At 39.9% G+C, this 17,525-nt stretch overlaps 1 protein-coding gene across 2 annotated transcripts in view; it reads right to left on the bottom strand.

Moving 5' to 3' along the window:
- CCDC39 (coiled-coil domain 39 molecular ruler complex subunit) overlaps positions 1-17,525 on the bottom strand; it is a 30,554-nt gene that overhangs the window by 1,983 nt on the left and 11,046 nt on the right. For both annotated transcript variants that reach the window (XM_074963512.1, XM_074963513.1), the window contains exons 9-17: positions 16,199-16,331; positions 13,150-13,344; positions 12,255-12,419; positions 10,327-10,464; positions 8,633-8,841; positions 6,869-6,992; positions 5,647-5,806; positions 3,956-4,062; positions 25-165 (exon numbers count right to left, since the gene is read on the bottom strand). In XM_074963512.1, the coding sequence (XP_074819613.1) occupies positions 25-165; positions 3,956-4,062; positions 5,647-5,806; positions 6,869-6,992; positions 8,633-8,841; positions 10,327-10,464; positions 12,255-12,419; positions 13,150-13,344; positions 16,199-16,331 (1,372 nt within the window). The remainder of the gene's footprint in view (positions 1-24; positions 166-3,955; positions 4,063-5,646; positions 5,807-6,868; positions 6,993-8,632; positions 8,842-10,326; positions 10,465-12,254; positions 12,420-13,149; positions 13,345-16,198; positions 16,332-17,525) is intronic.

Raw genomic sequence — 17,525 nt, 5'->3', positions numbered from 1 at the left:
TTGTCACTTATTTATGAAACCAACCTGTGTCATGACTCTTTCTAACTTTGGCTTCTGTTGATCTATTTCTTTGTTCAGCTGCAAAATATGAGCTTGCTTCTCATTTGTTTTTTCTCGGTAGACAGCCTCCTCTTTTATCATGATGTCTAAAGTGTTTTCCATACTCTGAAAGAATAAGTACAGATCAAATCTGAACATCAAAGAACAATGTTATTAGTTTAAAAATTATGTGAATGTTAAACAGCAAATACAGTGATTAATACCTTTTTAATAGTTTATTGCACTTAACATTTTGTATTAGGCTCTTGATCACAATTTAGTTTTTTACTCTTGTTGCTTTTGGCCCCAACTTTTGAAGGTGTTTAAGGGTTTGACCTCTGTGTTGCGATACCTGATTTAGGAGCCAAAATCCCATCCACTGTCAGTTTTAAAAATCTGAACCTCTAACTAGAGCCTCCATCCTTAAAGTATGTTAGAACTATGATCAGACAACCCCTACCATCCGTTGTCTGTCTTGTTATGTACAGTTGATTAATGGATCATACATGTTTAACACAAGCTCAAAGGGATGGAGTCCTTGGCCAGCTGGTTAGAAGAAAGGAGGTTACTGTCTCTTTTTTAAGGGCTCCCCTATAATGGGGCAGAGGGATAAGTGGGGAGAAAGCTTACAGGGACGAGCAGGAAGCAGTTGGATCACGTGTGGGTATGGGAGGTATTGCTCTTCCTGCTGACTGGAAGAGGTGGGGGGTGGGGTATTTATAGCCCATTTAGCCTCAAAGATGCTTTTTTACATGGATGAGGCTCACAGCAGCAAAAGTAAGTAGGCTGCAGCATCAGATGAGGCCTTCAGTTGACATGGCTTGGAAGCAAAGATGCCCCAAACCACATGGGAAAGAGTGCACGGATAGCATACTCCCAGCAGTGTGGTGGAGGGGGTGCCGAGGCAGGGGAGAAAGGAGGAAACACCCTTGGGCAATAAGGAGGGGACACCAGGCTCTCATCAATCACCCAGCAGCAGCTACTGTAACTGCAGCAAACTTCTCTGCCTCCTACTTACATAGGACTGCTGGGCCCCACCATGTGGCACTGGTCTCCAGGAGCCTCCGTGACCAATGGGACCCTGTGAGGAGGAGTCAGAAGGGGCAGCAGCAGCAACCCAAAGCCATGTGGCTGTTTGCCCCTTGTCGGAGGGTGAGTTAATGACCCTCTAAGGGACCTAGCTGAAGTCTCTCCCTCCCATTCATATGTGGGAATGGGTATGGAGGGAGGGATAACCCCCCACAAGCAGCAACAGCCTGAGCCAGAAGAGGAAAAAGAAATGGCTTCTTGTAGGGACAGGGCAGGGTTGACTGCTTCCTACACCATGCCATAGTGAGTGGTTGACCCCTTGTAGGAATGGGTGGGATGGAGGAGGAGGTTACTTGGGCTTCTCCATACTGCATAGTAGTCAGTGGGTGTTGGTTGTACTTTCATGCCCCACAGCGTGGGAGCACTTGTGATTAGGAGTGGGGGACAGTACAGCAGGGCAGCTAGTCTGGAACCTTGGCATATAAAGGCTTTCGAGTCGGGATATAAATATCAGTTAAAAAGGTTAACTGGTTAAACAATTAAAATTATATCAGTTAACCAAGCTCGTTCAGGCACGACGGCCAGGGCTGGAGTCCTGCTGGCCCGGCTGGGGCTGGGGTTCCGCCAAGGCTGCTGGCCTGTGGTCCCAAGGGCCCGCCGGGGCTGCTCTGCCTGGCCTGCCGCGGCCTGGGGTCCTTCTGGCTCACCGGCCCGACATGTCTCCGGCCTGGCATCACTGGCCAGCCACCGCGATAAACAGTTAAGGTCTGGTTAACTGTAAGCCTAATGCTTACCGGTTAACCTTTTACATCCCTACTCGCGAGGTGGTACAAATATCAGCAGTGCTGCAAACATTTAGGGTTTAAGAGCACAGATTTAACAATTTTGAGCAATTTCATAGGATGCTGGCCCTGTCTATGATATGGCCAATTCCAGAGGCCCAAATATTGCAGTATATGGTGTTGGTGGCAACCCATGGGCCAGCGTCATATTTGTCCACTAGTTGCCTTTCTTGTCTTATGTTTGCCAGCAGGCTGTGAGGTTACATGGATCCTTGCAGCAGGGTCTTTGTCCAAAAGTTTTTAGTTGGGTAGTCTTAAGAAAGGTCCTTTTGAGGATCCCCATTACTGTTCAGACACTTACGGATTTGTGGCACATTCTCAACCAACTATGCAGAAGCAAATAGGAGGCAGCCTTATTCAAGGCAGCATTCCTGGTCATTTTTTTGTGTGTGGAGTTTTTAGGGTCAGTGAACTAGTGACTGGTCAGTGAGGGATACTTTGGGAAGAGCTTTGGCATGGAGGAGTGATCTGTCCTCTTGACCCTGAGGATCTCAAACAGACTGGGGGAAAGGGGAGTCCATAATGCTATAGGAGGGTGGTAAGATTGGGATTTGCCCAGCAGGGGCAATAAGGACTCATTCATGGGGATGATAGGCCCCTCACAATATACCAATTTGTTACAGTTTTCAGAATGGGACTTACAAAGTGGGAGCTACTGGAACATGAAGTGTGTTCCCACTCATTCTGGATCGGAATCACAACAGCTGCGGCCTAACTAGGGCTAGGAGGTCACAGCAATTCAGGCAATTAGGCAGTGGCACTCAAATGCATACAAGATATACATAAGACCCCATGTAGGAAATCAGAGCTAATTTTCCTGTGTTTCCAATTTTAGAACCAAGCAAATGGGCCAAGTGACTAATGCTGTGTATCTGGTTACAGCGTTGTATACTGGGAACATAAGCAGGCTTTCCAGTCATCTGGAGGTTCACAGCTGTACCTAGATTCTGAGGCAATCTTGCACCAGTATAGAAGGTGGAGTGTGCTGTGGGACCAGCTGATGGCCTGGGAGTAGGCACCATGTGCAATTACTGTTCATGCTGGTAAACAATTTGGGAAGATGTAAGGTAGGTGGGGGGGCGGTGAGGACATATTTTTGTCCAATATTAATGAAGGACTCTGTAAATATGTGAGAATGCACTGGGAAATGGGAAGCAACCAAACTAAATTGCTGGCACCTCTTTGTGGCAGATGTCCTGTGCAGAAGGCATTCGCCTTCCCCGCAGCAGGTCTGGGAACTGGTGGGGTAGGGCAGGGGAGATAGGTTATAATATCTTAACTTAGTACAAATAACTCATGGGAGATGTCCAGTGCAGGTACTGATTATGGAAGGAATATGGTTATCAGATAAAATGGATTGGAAGAGGATTTGAAAGAAAGCATCTGAGGAATTGGAGTGCCTACATCGCATACAGCAGGGAGCCAGCCCCCTCCTTTTACAGCTCCTTTTTACCTCACATAAGGGAAGGGTTGTGGGGTCCCAGCAACAGGATGGCTGGGACTAGGTTGGGAATTACATGGAAATGACTAAGGAAAGGTTGATCTTCACTATACAATCTACTGCCAGGTACTCCCAGATATTTTAAGTGAATAAAGTTGCAGCCTAATTAAAGCATACCAATTACTACCTGTCTTTCTTCCAGGGTGGCCGGCCAATGGATGAATAACTATATAAATCACTATCTGTAGTTTACGTATATGTAGATTTCATATGTAGTAAGAATGACAAATCCTGGGTAAAATTTTCAGATGTGCCTAAGTGACTCGAGAGCTTAAGTCGTGTTGAAAAAAAATCAATGACACCTAAGTTTGTAAGTGCCTATGTTATTTTGAAAATGGGACTTGGGCTCCTCTGAGTTTGACACTTTTGAAAATTTTACCTATTGTCCATGAGCAGTAGGAAAGGGGGTGCAGAAAATTCACAAAGGAGAGAGAGGAAAAAATATTCCCAGAATGCTTCTTAATCCATGAGGGGGAAAAAATTGCCATTTGTATAGGCGAAAACATAGTTTTCCTTAGCCTAGGCAATCTCATGTGCTTGTTACCTGAAGGTCGTCTTGAAGCTCCTTGATCTGTCTTCGCTTGTATCTGTATTTTTCATCAGCAGCTCTTTTCTCTTCTTCTAATTGCAGCTTTTCTTTGTACTCCTCACCTACAATATCAAACGCTCTGAGCTAGAGTTTAAACATCGTACAAGGTGTGCACACTAACATGTTTAGGACATTAGATTTTCATTCCAAAAACAGACTATTGCTGCATTTTAAAGTAAGTGCACCAAAATGTATTCAAGTACAATACATTGAGACATCATTTATGGCCATATCTAGGGTAACGGAAGTCTTCTGCCAGGCGGCCTTGAGGATCTGCAACTGTGCTATACTAAACTGGGCAGTATATTTAGCAACTCACGTGTCTGGTCTTGCAATGATCAATTGCTGAACAGATGTATTTGTAGATCAAAAAAGGAAGTACAGTTGGTGATAAAAGGTTGAAGCACCCTATGAAACACTTTAATCTCCGTTTGATTATTTAGGTAATTGATTAAAGCATCTACCAGGGCAAGGGGGAGCCTTAAACATTCCAATGTTATCTACAGTGCTTCTGAGAAGCCTCTAGGACTTTCCTATAGAATTATTACCACAGGTATTTTAGGAAACTTACAATTTTGTTACTCAACTATATAATTAAAAAATAAATACTGTACTATATTTGATGTACTATAAGATGTATACATGAAATATTAAAAGAACAACCAAAAAGGACATCTTTATAGGAAGTCTGTGTCCTAAAGCGCCCACAGTACCTGCTTTTAATTGATTATAAAATTACAGGGAACATCCTCAAAAAAAAAAAAAATTTTTTTTTTTTAAATATAAATACGCCACAACCTAGTCACCTAAAAACAAAGAAAAAAGTGACTGGTTTATCAAGGATAAGGATTTAAGATCCATTGTTATAAAGCCAGCAGAGGCGCAAAAGTTAAACAAGAAGCCCTGTCTTCACACACTTATTGATATCATTGATAACAGTGTTGCATAAACAAGACTAAACAGAGAAGACTAATTGTAAAAGCAACTTGTGAAAGCTGTAAATTTGCAATGAGCTCTCAACAAAAGGCAAACATAAAATCCCACAGGATTCCACAAACTGTACTGTGGGGATTCAACTTGTTTAAAGTTGTCTACGCAGTACACGAACAGTGGCACAATCCTCAGCTCACCTTTTTACCAGATAACAGCACTGTCCTATAATGAAAACAGTAAACAAACAATACCGTCGATAAGGGACCTGCCTTCACCAGTGCCTCACAACCACTATGCCTTGCTGTCCTGCCACTGGATTCAAGTACTTGCAGACCTACTGGCCATTCATCCTATCACTGATGAATGGGCTTTTAGTGGAGACACTTTGTGCAGTCTCTCTACAACACTTTATGCCTCCCTACTGTGGTTCTGCTGTACTTGAGAGTTTTCACAACCCTTACTTAAGCTTAAGAATTTGCATAAAAATAAGGCAAAACTTGAACTTTAATAGCTTCTTTTTCCTGTATCTACTCTGCCCTGGTGAACTGACAGCAACATTCAAAATTATTCTCTCTTCTGCTACTATCAGTGTGTTCTGTAGCTAATTTATTCAGTAAGTACAGCCCTTTAGTATCATTGTTTTGTTCCAGTGTCCCTGGTTTATGCTTTCATCTCTAACTCACACAAGTAATGACAATGTTCATTTTACATACTTGTCTCTGTCACTGTTTTAAAAGAGTTCCGGTAATTGCTGTTGCAGTTATTAAGTACGTGCATGGTATTTTGCAGGGCTGTGACTTCTTTTTCAGCTTTGCGGATCTTTGCATCCAAATCATCACCTTCACGTTGAAGGTCCTCCTTTTCCTGGGCAGCCTAAAAATAAAAACAGATCTGAGAGAGAGAAAGAAATAATCCAACAGACATATTGTGATGGCTGTCTCTGGGCTGCATGGGTCTAACTGAAACAGACTAATAATATCATGGCAATAACAGAAGAATACTTGATGTTAAGTAGTTAAGAAGAAAACCTTTTTCTATACTCTTACAAGAAATTAATCTTAGAGCCTGATCTTGTCATGAGCATCTGTGCAGAGCTGATTTCCCTGGAGTTTTATGTGGGCACAGGGGTTCACATGTGTGCTCACAGTAGAAGTCTTAGCTACTAAGCAGCCAGAAAGTTCTGCTTCTTCTAGGTTTGAAAACCACATGGTGAGATAAGTTGTCCAAAGCACTCCCTAACTATAAGGCTGTTCTTGGATTATACAAATTTAAGACTAAAAGAGAACTCTATGATTAAGCCTTTCCTTTTGTACATGGATTTCAATAGAGTGGCTATAACATTTTCTGTGACCTATAAAACAGATTGACCAGACAAGTTAGTTCATTTCAAATTTTTGAAGCAAATAAAAATTAAGTCAGCGGTGCACTGTGTGAGCACCTGATTGCATCCACATAGAGCAACTTGCAGGATTGGGGCCTAAACTAGAGTTTTACTGAAATCTAGCTCTGTGGTACAGATTTCTACTTCACAGTACTCTGTGGTACTGAATACTACTTCAATTATTTTTTTTAAAAATCCTATTCCAAATTGAGTATAGCTGAAGGAGCACAAGAGTAAACTGCAGGATGTCCTGCAAGGCATTTTGGGCCGAGGTCCCGATATGCCACATGCCATTCAGAAGAGCAGACTAGTTAGAATAGGGGTACTGCACTCTGGGAATAGGGGTAAAGAGCCATGTTCCCAAGACAGCAGGAAAGAATGCAGCTAGGACCTTTCTCCAAGAGAGGCAACTGGTGGGAGGTCAAGGTGGTTGTCTTGGAGGTGCGGGAGTTGAAACCAGAGTAGAATAGGGGAAGCTATAGTTTAAATCAACACTTATGATGGAAGAGTTTTTAGTCGATTAAAAGCATTCCAACAGAAAGTAACTCAACTACCTTAATGACATAGTAGGTCTGAGTTTTCTCCTCTTCTCCTTCAGGAGGCATCATGACGATGGTAAGAATTTCATATCTGCATCTTAGTTTTTCAATTTTACTTAGACGGTCTTGAAATTCAGCACTGATTGATGGAAGAAAGTGAACACACATTGATTGAGATGTTTAAGAAAATATACGTTTCTGTCTTGTACCGTTTTTATAGGCTATTTCTTCTATTACAGCAGCACTTGCTGCTACCCCAGTAGTCTGAACGTGCACAGGGAGCCAGCCATGAAAGCATTACTGCTACTGCTGTTAGGTAGGCTTATTTATTCCCAGTCCTCCCCAACCCCAGACATCTGGTCCTCTTCCCACCCCCACAACTTCTCTCACACTACTGCTTAAAGTGGACAAATTTCGGATCCCTCACATCATAGGGAGCTCTGTAATACACCTCCCCCAATCTTTAAAGCTTTGGTATTTAAGTCCTACAGCTGCACAAGATGCCTCCTGCTGATCATTTCTTAATATTGCTACTGGTAAATAAGAATAAGCAACAGCAGGCAACAACCCCAAATCAAATTACATGCAAGTACTAATTAGCTGTGTATTTGTCAAAGAAAAAACATACAGTCTGCACTCTGGGTGATGAGTTAAGCTTTAGTCACACTAAATCACTCTAATTTCCTATTGCGTGGGGTGTGGTTAGCAGAGGGGTGAATAAAAGCCTGCCAGCTCAGCTATTGAGTGTTTGCTAGCTTCCTAGTTAGATTTAACTACTTACTACAAGACAGATATTAGGTGGTCAGAACTAAAGATTATAGTAAATATTTTGAATTAATTCTCTTATTAGGAAGGCAACAAAGAAGTTTGTGCTTTCTTGTAACTTTCTAATATCACTTTGCCACAATATAATCAACTAAGTGGTATATGTGTACCATTTCTGATCCACAGGAGATTAAAAGCTCTACTACAAGGGACTGTTAATGGAGATTCTCCGAATGCTTGTAAGAACTGTTCACTTACTGGGTCACCACTGAAGACCAGTTTTCTCCAGTACTTTATTCCTGATGAGTAGGTCCTCTCATAAAAAAATAACTTGGCTGTTATAACTAGCTGTTGTAACTAGCTCTAAATATACAGACAATGTAGTCACCAGCTATCCTGAACAAATGCAGCAGTGGAGGGTCAGACGTAGGAACTTTGCCTTCAAAAGCCAGACCTCTACTGCTTGAGCTTAAAGAGATTCTGTATGGCAGTAGGTATGCAATTACGGATTCCTTACAATACCAGATGACATATTTCCACATTGGACAAATGATGATTTCTTGTTCAGGATAGGATGTGGGATAGCAGAGAGTAAAGAGATATTTGCCTAGTGGTTAAAGCAGGAGACTGGCATCAAGAGACTTGGGTTCTATTCCCAACCCTTCTGCTGACTAGCTGTGTGACTTTGGGCAAGTCACTTACAATCCTCAATCTTTTTGTTTGGGAAATAAGGATAATATTTACCTCCCCTTGTAAACACTTTTAGATCCCACATGAAAGACACTATATAAAAGTGATTTAAAAAATGATGGCTGAGAAATTAATTTATTAATGCTGTACTCAAAGACAGGGAATCTACTAGCTGATTTTTGAAATGTTTAAGAGAGGAAAATTGTAAACAGACCACACAGTTCACCCAGATATTTTGAATAATATCTTAATGTATTGTGTTTCTATTTTCCATTTACTGTTAAGAACATTGAAGGTAATGTTTTGAAAATACATGGTAACTACCTTACACTTTGCCGTTCCTGCTCCACAAATCTTATCTGTGATTCAATCATTGCCTTGTGAACCTTAATTTCTTCAGTTCTTTCTTCCATAGCTGTATTTAACTGTAGCTTTTGTTTTTCCAGTGAGAGAACTTGCTCTGCTTTGTTGTACAGCGTATCTCGAAGACGTTTCAATTCCAATTTTAAGAGGTTATCTTCAATCATCAAATCCTATCAAATGCCAAAAAAAAAAAAAGAGAGAGAAATAATACAAAATTAAAAGGTAGGTATGCTTTTCAACTTGATTTATTTTTAAACCAACACATTTTTAGAAATTCCAGTTTCCTGTAAAGCACTCTTTAAACTGTATTTCTATACCACAAAAACCAGCACTGAGCCTTAGGTTATTGTCTTACGTTGTAGTCTCAGCAGAGCCTCGACCACCCAGAGTTCTCTTGGGGACAGGGAAAAGGTGAGGGAAGCACTAGTTGCAGAGCTCCTGCGGCACCTTTTCAAGTGCTTCAGGGGCTTTTGCACCTCTTCCTTGTGTCTCACAGCAAAAGGAAGAATAGGACTTTTACAAAAATCTGTTCTAATTAAGAAGTCAAAATAAAAGAAAAGGATAGCTGTGATTTATACAGAACCTATGTTACCAAACTCATACTCCCAAGGTTGTCCTGATGAGCCTTGCTGGGAGGAAGAAAAAGCAAACACAAAAAAAGTCTTAGTTTCAGACTTTAGACCATAAGAAAAACAAAAGATTTTTGCAGAAAGGATGAAAGTGGAAGGGAAACCAGTTATTATATGTAGTTGGTGCATCCTATTTGTTGTTATATGATATTTAAATTAGTGAGCTAGAACATCCCATCAGTCTCAAAGTTGGAGGGTGAACATTTGGATTTGGGGCATGCTAGCCAAAGAGTATTAGATCCTTCTTTTCCCTGTCCATGTAAGCCCCTCTGTAAGGTCATCTTGGAGCTGTGGCTCCACAAGGCTTTGGAGACTGGGTAGAAGGAACAACTGGGGTTCATCTGCTCTCCACAACATTATCCCTTGCCAGCTCCATGGATAGTCTAGCCATATTCTATTGTATTACTGATGTTTCTTTGAGAAAACTTTAATCCGAAAGTAGCATTAATTTCAAATTAATGATTTCTCAAAGAAACATCAGTAATACGCCTCTGGCAACAAAGCACTCCAAATGGATATTGCTTCATAAATGCAAGGGACTTAGTCAGTAATAACTGAATTCCCAATGGAGCCCTACAACTTGAGGTGGTAAGAGGCTACAGTTCCTCTGCACCAGGGGTTCCCAAACCTGGTTCACGGCTTGTTCATGGTAAGCCACTGGCGGGCCACAAGACACTTTGTTTACCACTCGCAGCTCCCAGTGGCTGTGGTTCGCCGTTCCCAGCCAATGGGAGCTGCGGGAAGTGGTGGCCCCTGCTCTACACCCTCCCCAGACACTACCAGCTAATGGGACAATAGCCATGAAACTGTCCTTCATTTGAAGATCTGGGTATTACAGGGAGGCTGAAAGACCAAGAAACTCCAAAGGGTTTCCCTCTGGGAGGAGATGACCCTGCACAAAAGAAAGTAGAAAAGAACCCTCAATCTATTAATTAATAGTGTTTAGATGGTTTATTCTTAAAAAAAAGAACAAAATAAAAAACCTCATACTTTCCATTAGTAAAAAGCCACAAATTATCATCATACCTGCTTAAGAGCTTTGGCTTTTTTTAACTCTTTATCTGATTTGTCATTGAAAAGGTTTAGTTCATCTATTCTGATCATCAGACCAGTCATTTCTTCTCCTGTCTTATCCATTGCTCTCTTGATAAAATGGACATCGCTCTGTTAGAAAATAAATAGCTTTTAGTTTATGACCCCGGAAACAGATTACACCAATTACTAGCAATTAATTAAAAATTACAGATTATAAACTCTTTAGGACAGGGGCTCTCTGTTATATTTTTGTACTGTCTGTACAGTGCCTAGCACAATGGGTTCTGGTCCATGGTGCTACTGAAATATTTTAGGCGGGGTGCAAGCAACCCTTTTATGACACCAATACACAACCTTCATATTCATGCAGTCATAGATTTTAAGGCCAGAAGGAACCATTATGATCATCTAGTCTTTCCTCCTACATAACACAGGCCATAGAATTTCACTGCATCTACCCCAGCAATTTATGGTTGAACTTTATAGAGCATATAAAGACATCCAATTTTGGGTAAGACTCCCAAGTGATGGAGAATTTACCACATCCCTTGGATGTCTATTTCAATGTTTAATTATGCTAGTTCAGAATGTGCATCTTATTTCCAGTTTGAACTTTGATGACTTCAACTTCAGGCCATTAGATCTTATTGTGTCTTTGTCTATTAGACTAAAGAGCCCTCTAGCACAGTGGTTCTCAAACTAGGGCCGCCACTGCTTCAGGGAAAGCCCCTGCTGGGCCGGGCCGGTTTGTTTATGGGGGCTGCGGGAAGTGGCACAGGCCGGGGGATGTGCTGGCCGCCCTTCCTGCAGCCCCATTGGCCTGGAGCAGTGATCCGCGGCCAGTGGGAGCCGCGATCGGCCGAACCTGCAGACGCGGCAGGTAAACAAACCGGCCCAGCCCGCCAGGGGCTTTCCGTGAACAAGTGGCGGCCCTAGTTTGAGAACCACTGCTCTAGCATCAAATATCTTCTCCCTATGTAGGTAATTATAGACCATGATCAAGTTCTCTCTTAAGCGTCTCGTTGGTAAACTACTCATGATATGCTCCAATGCTTCATTTAAAATTAGACTTTTTTTACTTAAAGGAGCAAGTGTTCATAGTTTGAAAATTGTTTAAAAAGAAACAAAATAAAGGCGCAAATTTGGGGGATAACCTGAGGGTGAGAGGAGAAGTTATACGTATATACACACAAAACAAAAATATTGGTGTGTCAAACTCATGATGGGCTGATGTAGAAACAAGTTAGGTGCATTTATACATTTCACTGTAACTGTGCTTGCAAGTAAAGTAACTTGCATATGCATATTGGGTGACTTGTAATATACAAGATCTCCTAGAGGAACATTTTAAAAACAGAAAAAAGTTGTTTGTACAAATACTGGGTCAACTTTGGGCTTGTGAACTTGAACATTTTTTCCTTTAAACAGTTAAAAACTTAAATCCTAATTGGACAAAAACAATGCAATTATACTGTAATACGTAAGAGCTAGTGTCAATGGAGCACAATATTATCGTAGAATAATGGTCTCTTACTGATGCCTTATTGTGAAGACAAATCTGAAAAGTTTCATTTTTAGCTCTGATTGCTTGAAGATCAAGTAGATGTAAAGTAAGTTAAGTTTGTGCTCAACACAACCCAAAATCCTCCTTCATGCCATAAGAACATAAGACTGGCCATTCTGGGTCAGACCAAAAGGTCCATCTAGCCCAGTATATGCCAAGAATCTTCAGTCGTCCAGTAGCTATACATTTCCCACAAGGTACATCAGAGGAGTGTGGTGTGAGGTTACCTGTGTAACTTACATGAAGTTCACACATCCTAGTACCAGATTAACGAATAAAGAAAAAATCTCCCTAAACTAATTTGTTAGGATTTCCAGAATTTATATCAGCAAAGATGATATTTTAAGTAAGTTACCTGAAGTTTCTTGTGCTGGGCATGTAAAAGATTATATGCATCTTTCTTTTCTTCTAAGGTCTTTGTAAGTTCGGCAACTTTTGCTTCCAGAACTTGCCTTTCATCTGTATTAACATCCCCTTTTAACCGTGACAATCGTCGTTCCACTTGCTGAATATAAAAATCCTGTTAAAATTATATTTAAAAAATAAATTGAGAGACTGAGATAAATAATTGTAGCTCTTTCTATAATGCTAAATCATTGCATATAAACTTTGGAACTAAATTTTGGCTTTAGGACAGTTGCCTAATTAAGCTATTGTTATTTTACAATAATATGCGGCCTATAGCCTTCTCATTTTAATGTGAAGCATTAACAAAATGCTCTTAAATGATTGGTGTGTGATGATGGATCATAAGTAATCTCCTAAAAGTGTAACAAAGCACACACTGCACAGATAGGGAGTCAGCTATAGGGAGGTTTACAGCAGTGTTGCAATCTTGCCCTACCAGTGGAAATTGATATAAAGGGGCAAATTTTCAAAGTAGTGCATAGGAGATATACACATAAATCCCATTAGCAAATAACAGGATTTGGGCATGTACCTCTGTTGTATCGCTTCGAAAATTTACCCTGAAGCATCAGTAGTTCAGAGGAATCAAAGTGAAGAATTGATTTGGGAAATTAAAGTGGAGAATGGAAGATACAAAAAATAATACACACACACACACACACACACAAAATTTCATTCATGCACCTGGGGAGATGGAACTGTAGAACTCATCACAAGCAGTGATCATTTCAGAAACTGCATTTTCTAAGCAGTTAAAGACAGAAAAAACCCAAACAAGCTATTCATATGTTAGCCCCAAAGAACGATCACAAATGAAACTGAGGGCTTGTTAACACTTTTACCTGATTATACATGATTTCCTGTTGCTTTAAGGTGTCTGCATCAAGTATACGTAAACGACTGTTAAGGTTTTTAAGTGATGCTCGGGTTCCCTCGATTTCTGCAATAATAGATTTCTCCTTCTCCCCCTGTATCTGTAACTCCTGAGTTTTCTTGAAATGGAGTTCTTTCAACTTGTTCATTTGTGTTTCTTTTTCCTGATGACAAATTACTCATTAAACACAAAAAGTCAGTTTTGGGTAATGCCTTGCAGGGACACACATTTGTCTTTATCATTCATAGAAAAAAAATGATACATATAAAATATTCTACATATGAGGTATTGGAAGCATGAAATTTTAGTATCAGAAGTTTCAGAAACTGTTTGCTGGTTTGAAAAGTCTTTGACTTTGGAGGATAAAATGTGTTCTTAAAATTTTGTCCTTGCAAAAGTACTGGAGTGCACTTTTGAGAGACTTTTGACCCTTTTAGTCTGTTCTCCATTTCAGCAAATTATAAATTCTTGCCTCTTTCCAGTCTTAGCCCTCACTGCCTTCCAATATACACCTGTAAAATAGGGTTGCTTTTTTGTACTGATTTCTTACAAATGACTTACAATATGTTTTTTCAAGATTGTTTAACAATCAAAATGTATAACAGAATATGTATATATAATATAGTTTTGTTTTAAAATATATTCAGACATTTTAAAATCACTTCATTCTTTTCATACCTGCCAGGACCCAAGATGAGGTTTCTATGCTACAGTTGATACCGTTAACACCTGAAGCAAAGTAGGAAATTCAATTCCTTGCTCTGTTTTAGGTGTTAGAGATGTCATCAACTGTAGTGGGATAGAATCTTGAACTCTGATTGTGAGAGGTAAAAAACATTAATGTGACCTGAAATGTATTAGAAACATATATGAACCAAAATGCTAAGATTTTTCAATCATTTACAAAATAATATGCTTAACTGATAAAAAACAAACAAACAAAAAAAAACCACCAAAGGATTTCTACTTGCCAAGACCTGAATTCAAAGTTTTGCGTTTCTCTCACCGTCGTTAATAACATTGAGAGATGACTTGAAGGCAGGAGGGTTGAAAGAGAAAGTTTTATTTTTGGAATAAGTGTTGAAGGAGAATTATCGAACCCTGAACTCAGTAACTTGGGGGCAAGTATGGACTTGATCCAAAGCCTACTGAAGTGAATGGGAAATGGCTTTTGGATCAGGCCCTAATTGAGGAAATGATTTTTTTAAGATTTGTTTTTAATACATATTTATTTTTAATTTCTGTGACCACCTACGTGTCCAGTTAGGGCCAATTTTTTGAACTAATGAAAAAAAAAGGCAAAACTATCATCTCAAATAGGATCAGAATTTGGCCCTTAGTCATTAAGGTCTTAAGCAGTTTTTGTATTTTTAAATGTATTTAAAAATTTTTTTCTTCCTTTTAAAAAGAGGTCCCCCCAAAATAGATATGGGCATTAGATAAGAATCAGTCCCTACAACACTGCTTTGCTACAGAGTCCAGGAGACATCAGGAAACTCAAGCACAAGTGACGAATGGGATTTTGTCTGTATTGTTCTCAGTAAATATCTTTTCACAGTAAATTAATAGATGCGGGAAATAGACATGCATGCCTAATGTTGATGGAAAGCATGCTTCTGACTAATAAATTACAGACATTGTTCAAGAACAGTTCATCTTATTTAAAATATTACCCCAAGGCTGTAGAGCTGCCAAGCTCAGTGTCAGCTTGGGTTATCTGCCACATATGTAAGTAAAGAAACCCTGCTAATGGCTTAGCCACCCTAGGAGCAGATTTACGAGGAAGCAAATGCAGTTTTCAATTTACAGAAATGTTATATAATTCCAGCTAGTTTTCAGATTTTCTGCAGTATTTAATCTTTTTTAATAGCAAACCCTATTTTTTTAATCTATGTATATAGCTAAGGCTCATTTTCTCTAAACTGTGTATTAATATTCAAAGTGCAATTTAATGTACATAGTAACTTTATAACACAAGAGCCAAGTTCATGAAATAAGTTCCAAATGCTATCACGAGAGCAGCATTTCACACAGCTATTGCTTGAAAAATAAGACAGGGTTTGGGAAAACTAAGTGGCAGAAACAAAATATGAGATGGTGTGCATGACTGTAGTTTTTGTTGTCACTTGTTTGAGAACACCTGTTCTGCCACTTGTGTAATGAGGTCATCTGACAACTTTAGAGCATTCAATACCCTATCATCAAGCAAAATGTCAAAGGTTTATATCAGATATGTCAGAGGCTAAACATATTTATAAAGAATTATTAACAAATTGGGAAACAGGGAGTTTGGTGTTTTTTTTAATTTATTTTTTAAATAAAGTATAGGAAAGCTCATCTGTCAGGCTGATGGGGAGCCAAGGACCTGAAAATCCTAGACTCCCAGAGCATCCAGACTCACAGTTCCTAAGCAGCCCAAGCTCACAGAGCTTCCTGAGTCCATGGCTCCCAGTAGAGGTGGATAGAGAATGGTAATTCCATTTTGTGTAGAAATGTGAATTTTTTGGTTTTCATTCTGACTCTGAACCAAATCAAATTTCAAAATCTTAAAATCCTCCATGAAACGGAATTAATATTCTCTGCCCATTTCTAGTGATAGCTCCTTAAAATTTAGCCACAAATCTGGGATTAAATGACCTTTGTCTAGAAATTCTACTGGATGTTTAATAACCACAAGTGATCAAGATCTGGGTTTCATCTGCTCTGAAAGATGGCAGTTCCACTTCACAGTGCCCACTCAATACCATGCCTTGATTCAGTACCAATTCAGAGGGAAGAATGCCACCTATCAAATCCACATACCACTTTGCACAACACCAAGGCTTTCCCTAGGGATCTCCTATCCAAGTCCTGACCCAACTGAATACTGCGTACTTTAACGTTTGAGGGGGAATGGCTGAGGCCATATTAATTAATAAATAAATTCAATTTTAATCCATACATAAATGCTTGTCCGAAACACAACCTGTAAAGTCCACATTAATCCTCAGTGGCAGATATTGTCAAAAAGGTTTTACTTTAACAATTTTCTCCTCTTCTTTTAGTATTTCTTCCATCCTGAAAGCTTTTTCTTCTAAACTCAATGTCTTCTCAGTCACAAACTTCAGTTTATTTGAAAGATTCACATTCTGATCTTTAACATGGCTTAGCCTGAACAAAGTTATAAGGCACAATGAGTTAAAATGAAGGGTACACACAAAACACTAAAATGTTTAGAACAGTTGCTTGACATTTAAGAATGTCTAAAAATGTTTAGAACAGAACAGTTGCTTGAGAAGTGAATCTAATAAAGCAATTCATTATATTCATCGAAAGGCATGTAAGTGTGTAGAGTGCTTAGGTCTGTCTCAGACAACTGTTATGGACACTATTACCACAATTTTATAAATTAAATAAAAAATAAGATGACAACCAGAGCCCACACAGATTTTTTTTTCCCCCCCTCAACTGAGATGAGACTCACAGAGTATTTCAAAAAAAGAAAAAAGAAAAGGAGTACTTGTGGCACCTTAGAGACTAACCAGTTTATTTGAGCATGAGCTTTCGTGAGCTACAGCTCACTTCATCGGATGCATAGCATATCGTGGAAACTGCAGAAGACATTATATACACACAGAGACCATGAAACAAAACTTCCTCCCACCCCACTGTCCTGCTGCTAACAGCTTATCTAAAGTGATCATCAAGTGATCATCAAGGAAGGCCATTTCCAGCACAAATCAAGGTTTTCTCACTCTTCCCCCCCCCCACACACAGACACACATACAAACTCACTCTCCTGCTGGTAATAGCCCATCCCTCTTTGAAACCTCTCTTTATAATGCGCATGATAATCAAGGTGGGGCATTTCCAGCACTAATCCAGGTTTTCTCACCCCCCCCCCCACACACCCCCTCCAAAAACCACACACACAAACTCACTCTCCTGCTGGCAATAGCTCATCTTACAATGTGCACAGCAATAATCCAAGTTTAACCAGAACGTCTTGGGGGGGGGGGGGGGTTTGTAGGAAAAAAACAAGGGGAGATAGGCTACCTTGCATAATGACTTAGCCACTCCCAGTCTCTATTCAAGCCCAAATTAATAGTATCCAATTTGCAAATGAATTCCAATTCAGCAGTTTCTCGCTGGAGTCTGGATTTGAAGTTTTTTTGCTTTAAGATAGCGACCCTCATGTCTGTGATTGCGTGACCAGAGAGATTGAAGTGTTCTCCGACTGGTTTATGAATGTTATAATTCTTAACATCTGATTTGTGTCCATTTATTCTTTTACGTAGAGACTGTCCAGTTTGACCAATGTACATGGCAGAGGGGCATTGCTGGCACATGATGGCATATATCACA

This window comes from Natator depressus, chromosome 9, assembly GCF_965152275.1.
Source record: "Natator depressus isolate rNatDep1 chromosome 9, rNatDep2.hap1, whole genome shotgun sequence".
NCBI classification, from domain to species: Eukaryota; Metazoa; Chordata; order Testudines; family Cheloniidae; genus Natator; species Natator depressus.
Note: the sequence above shows the minus strand (reverse complement) of the source record. Positions and strands in the feature narration are given on the sequence as shown.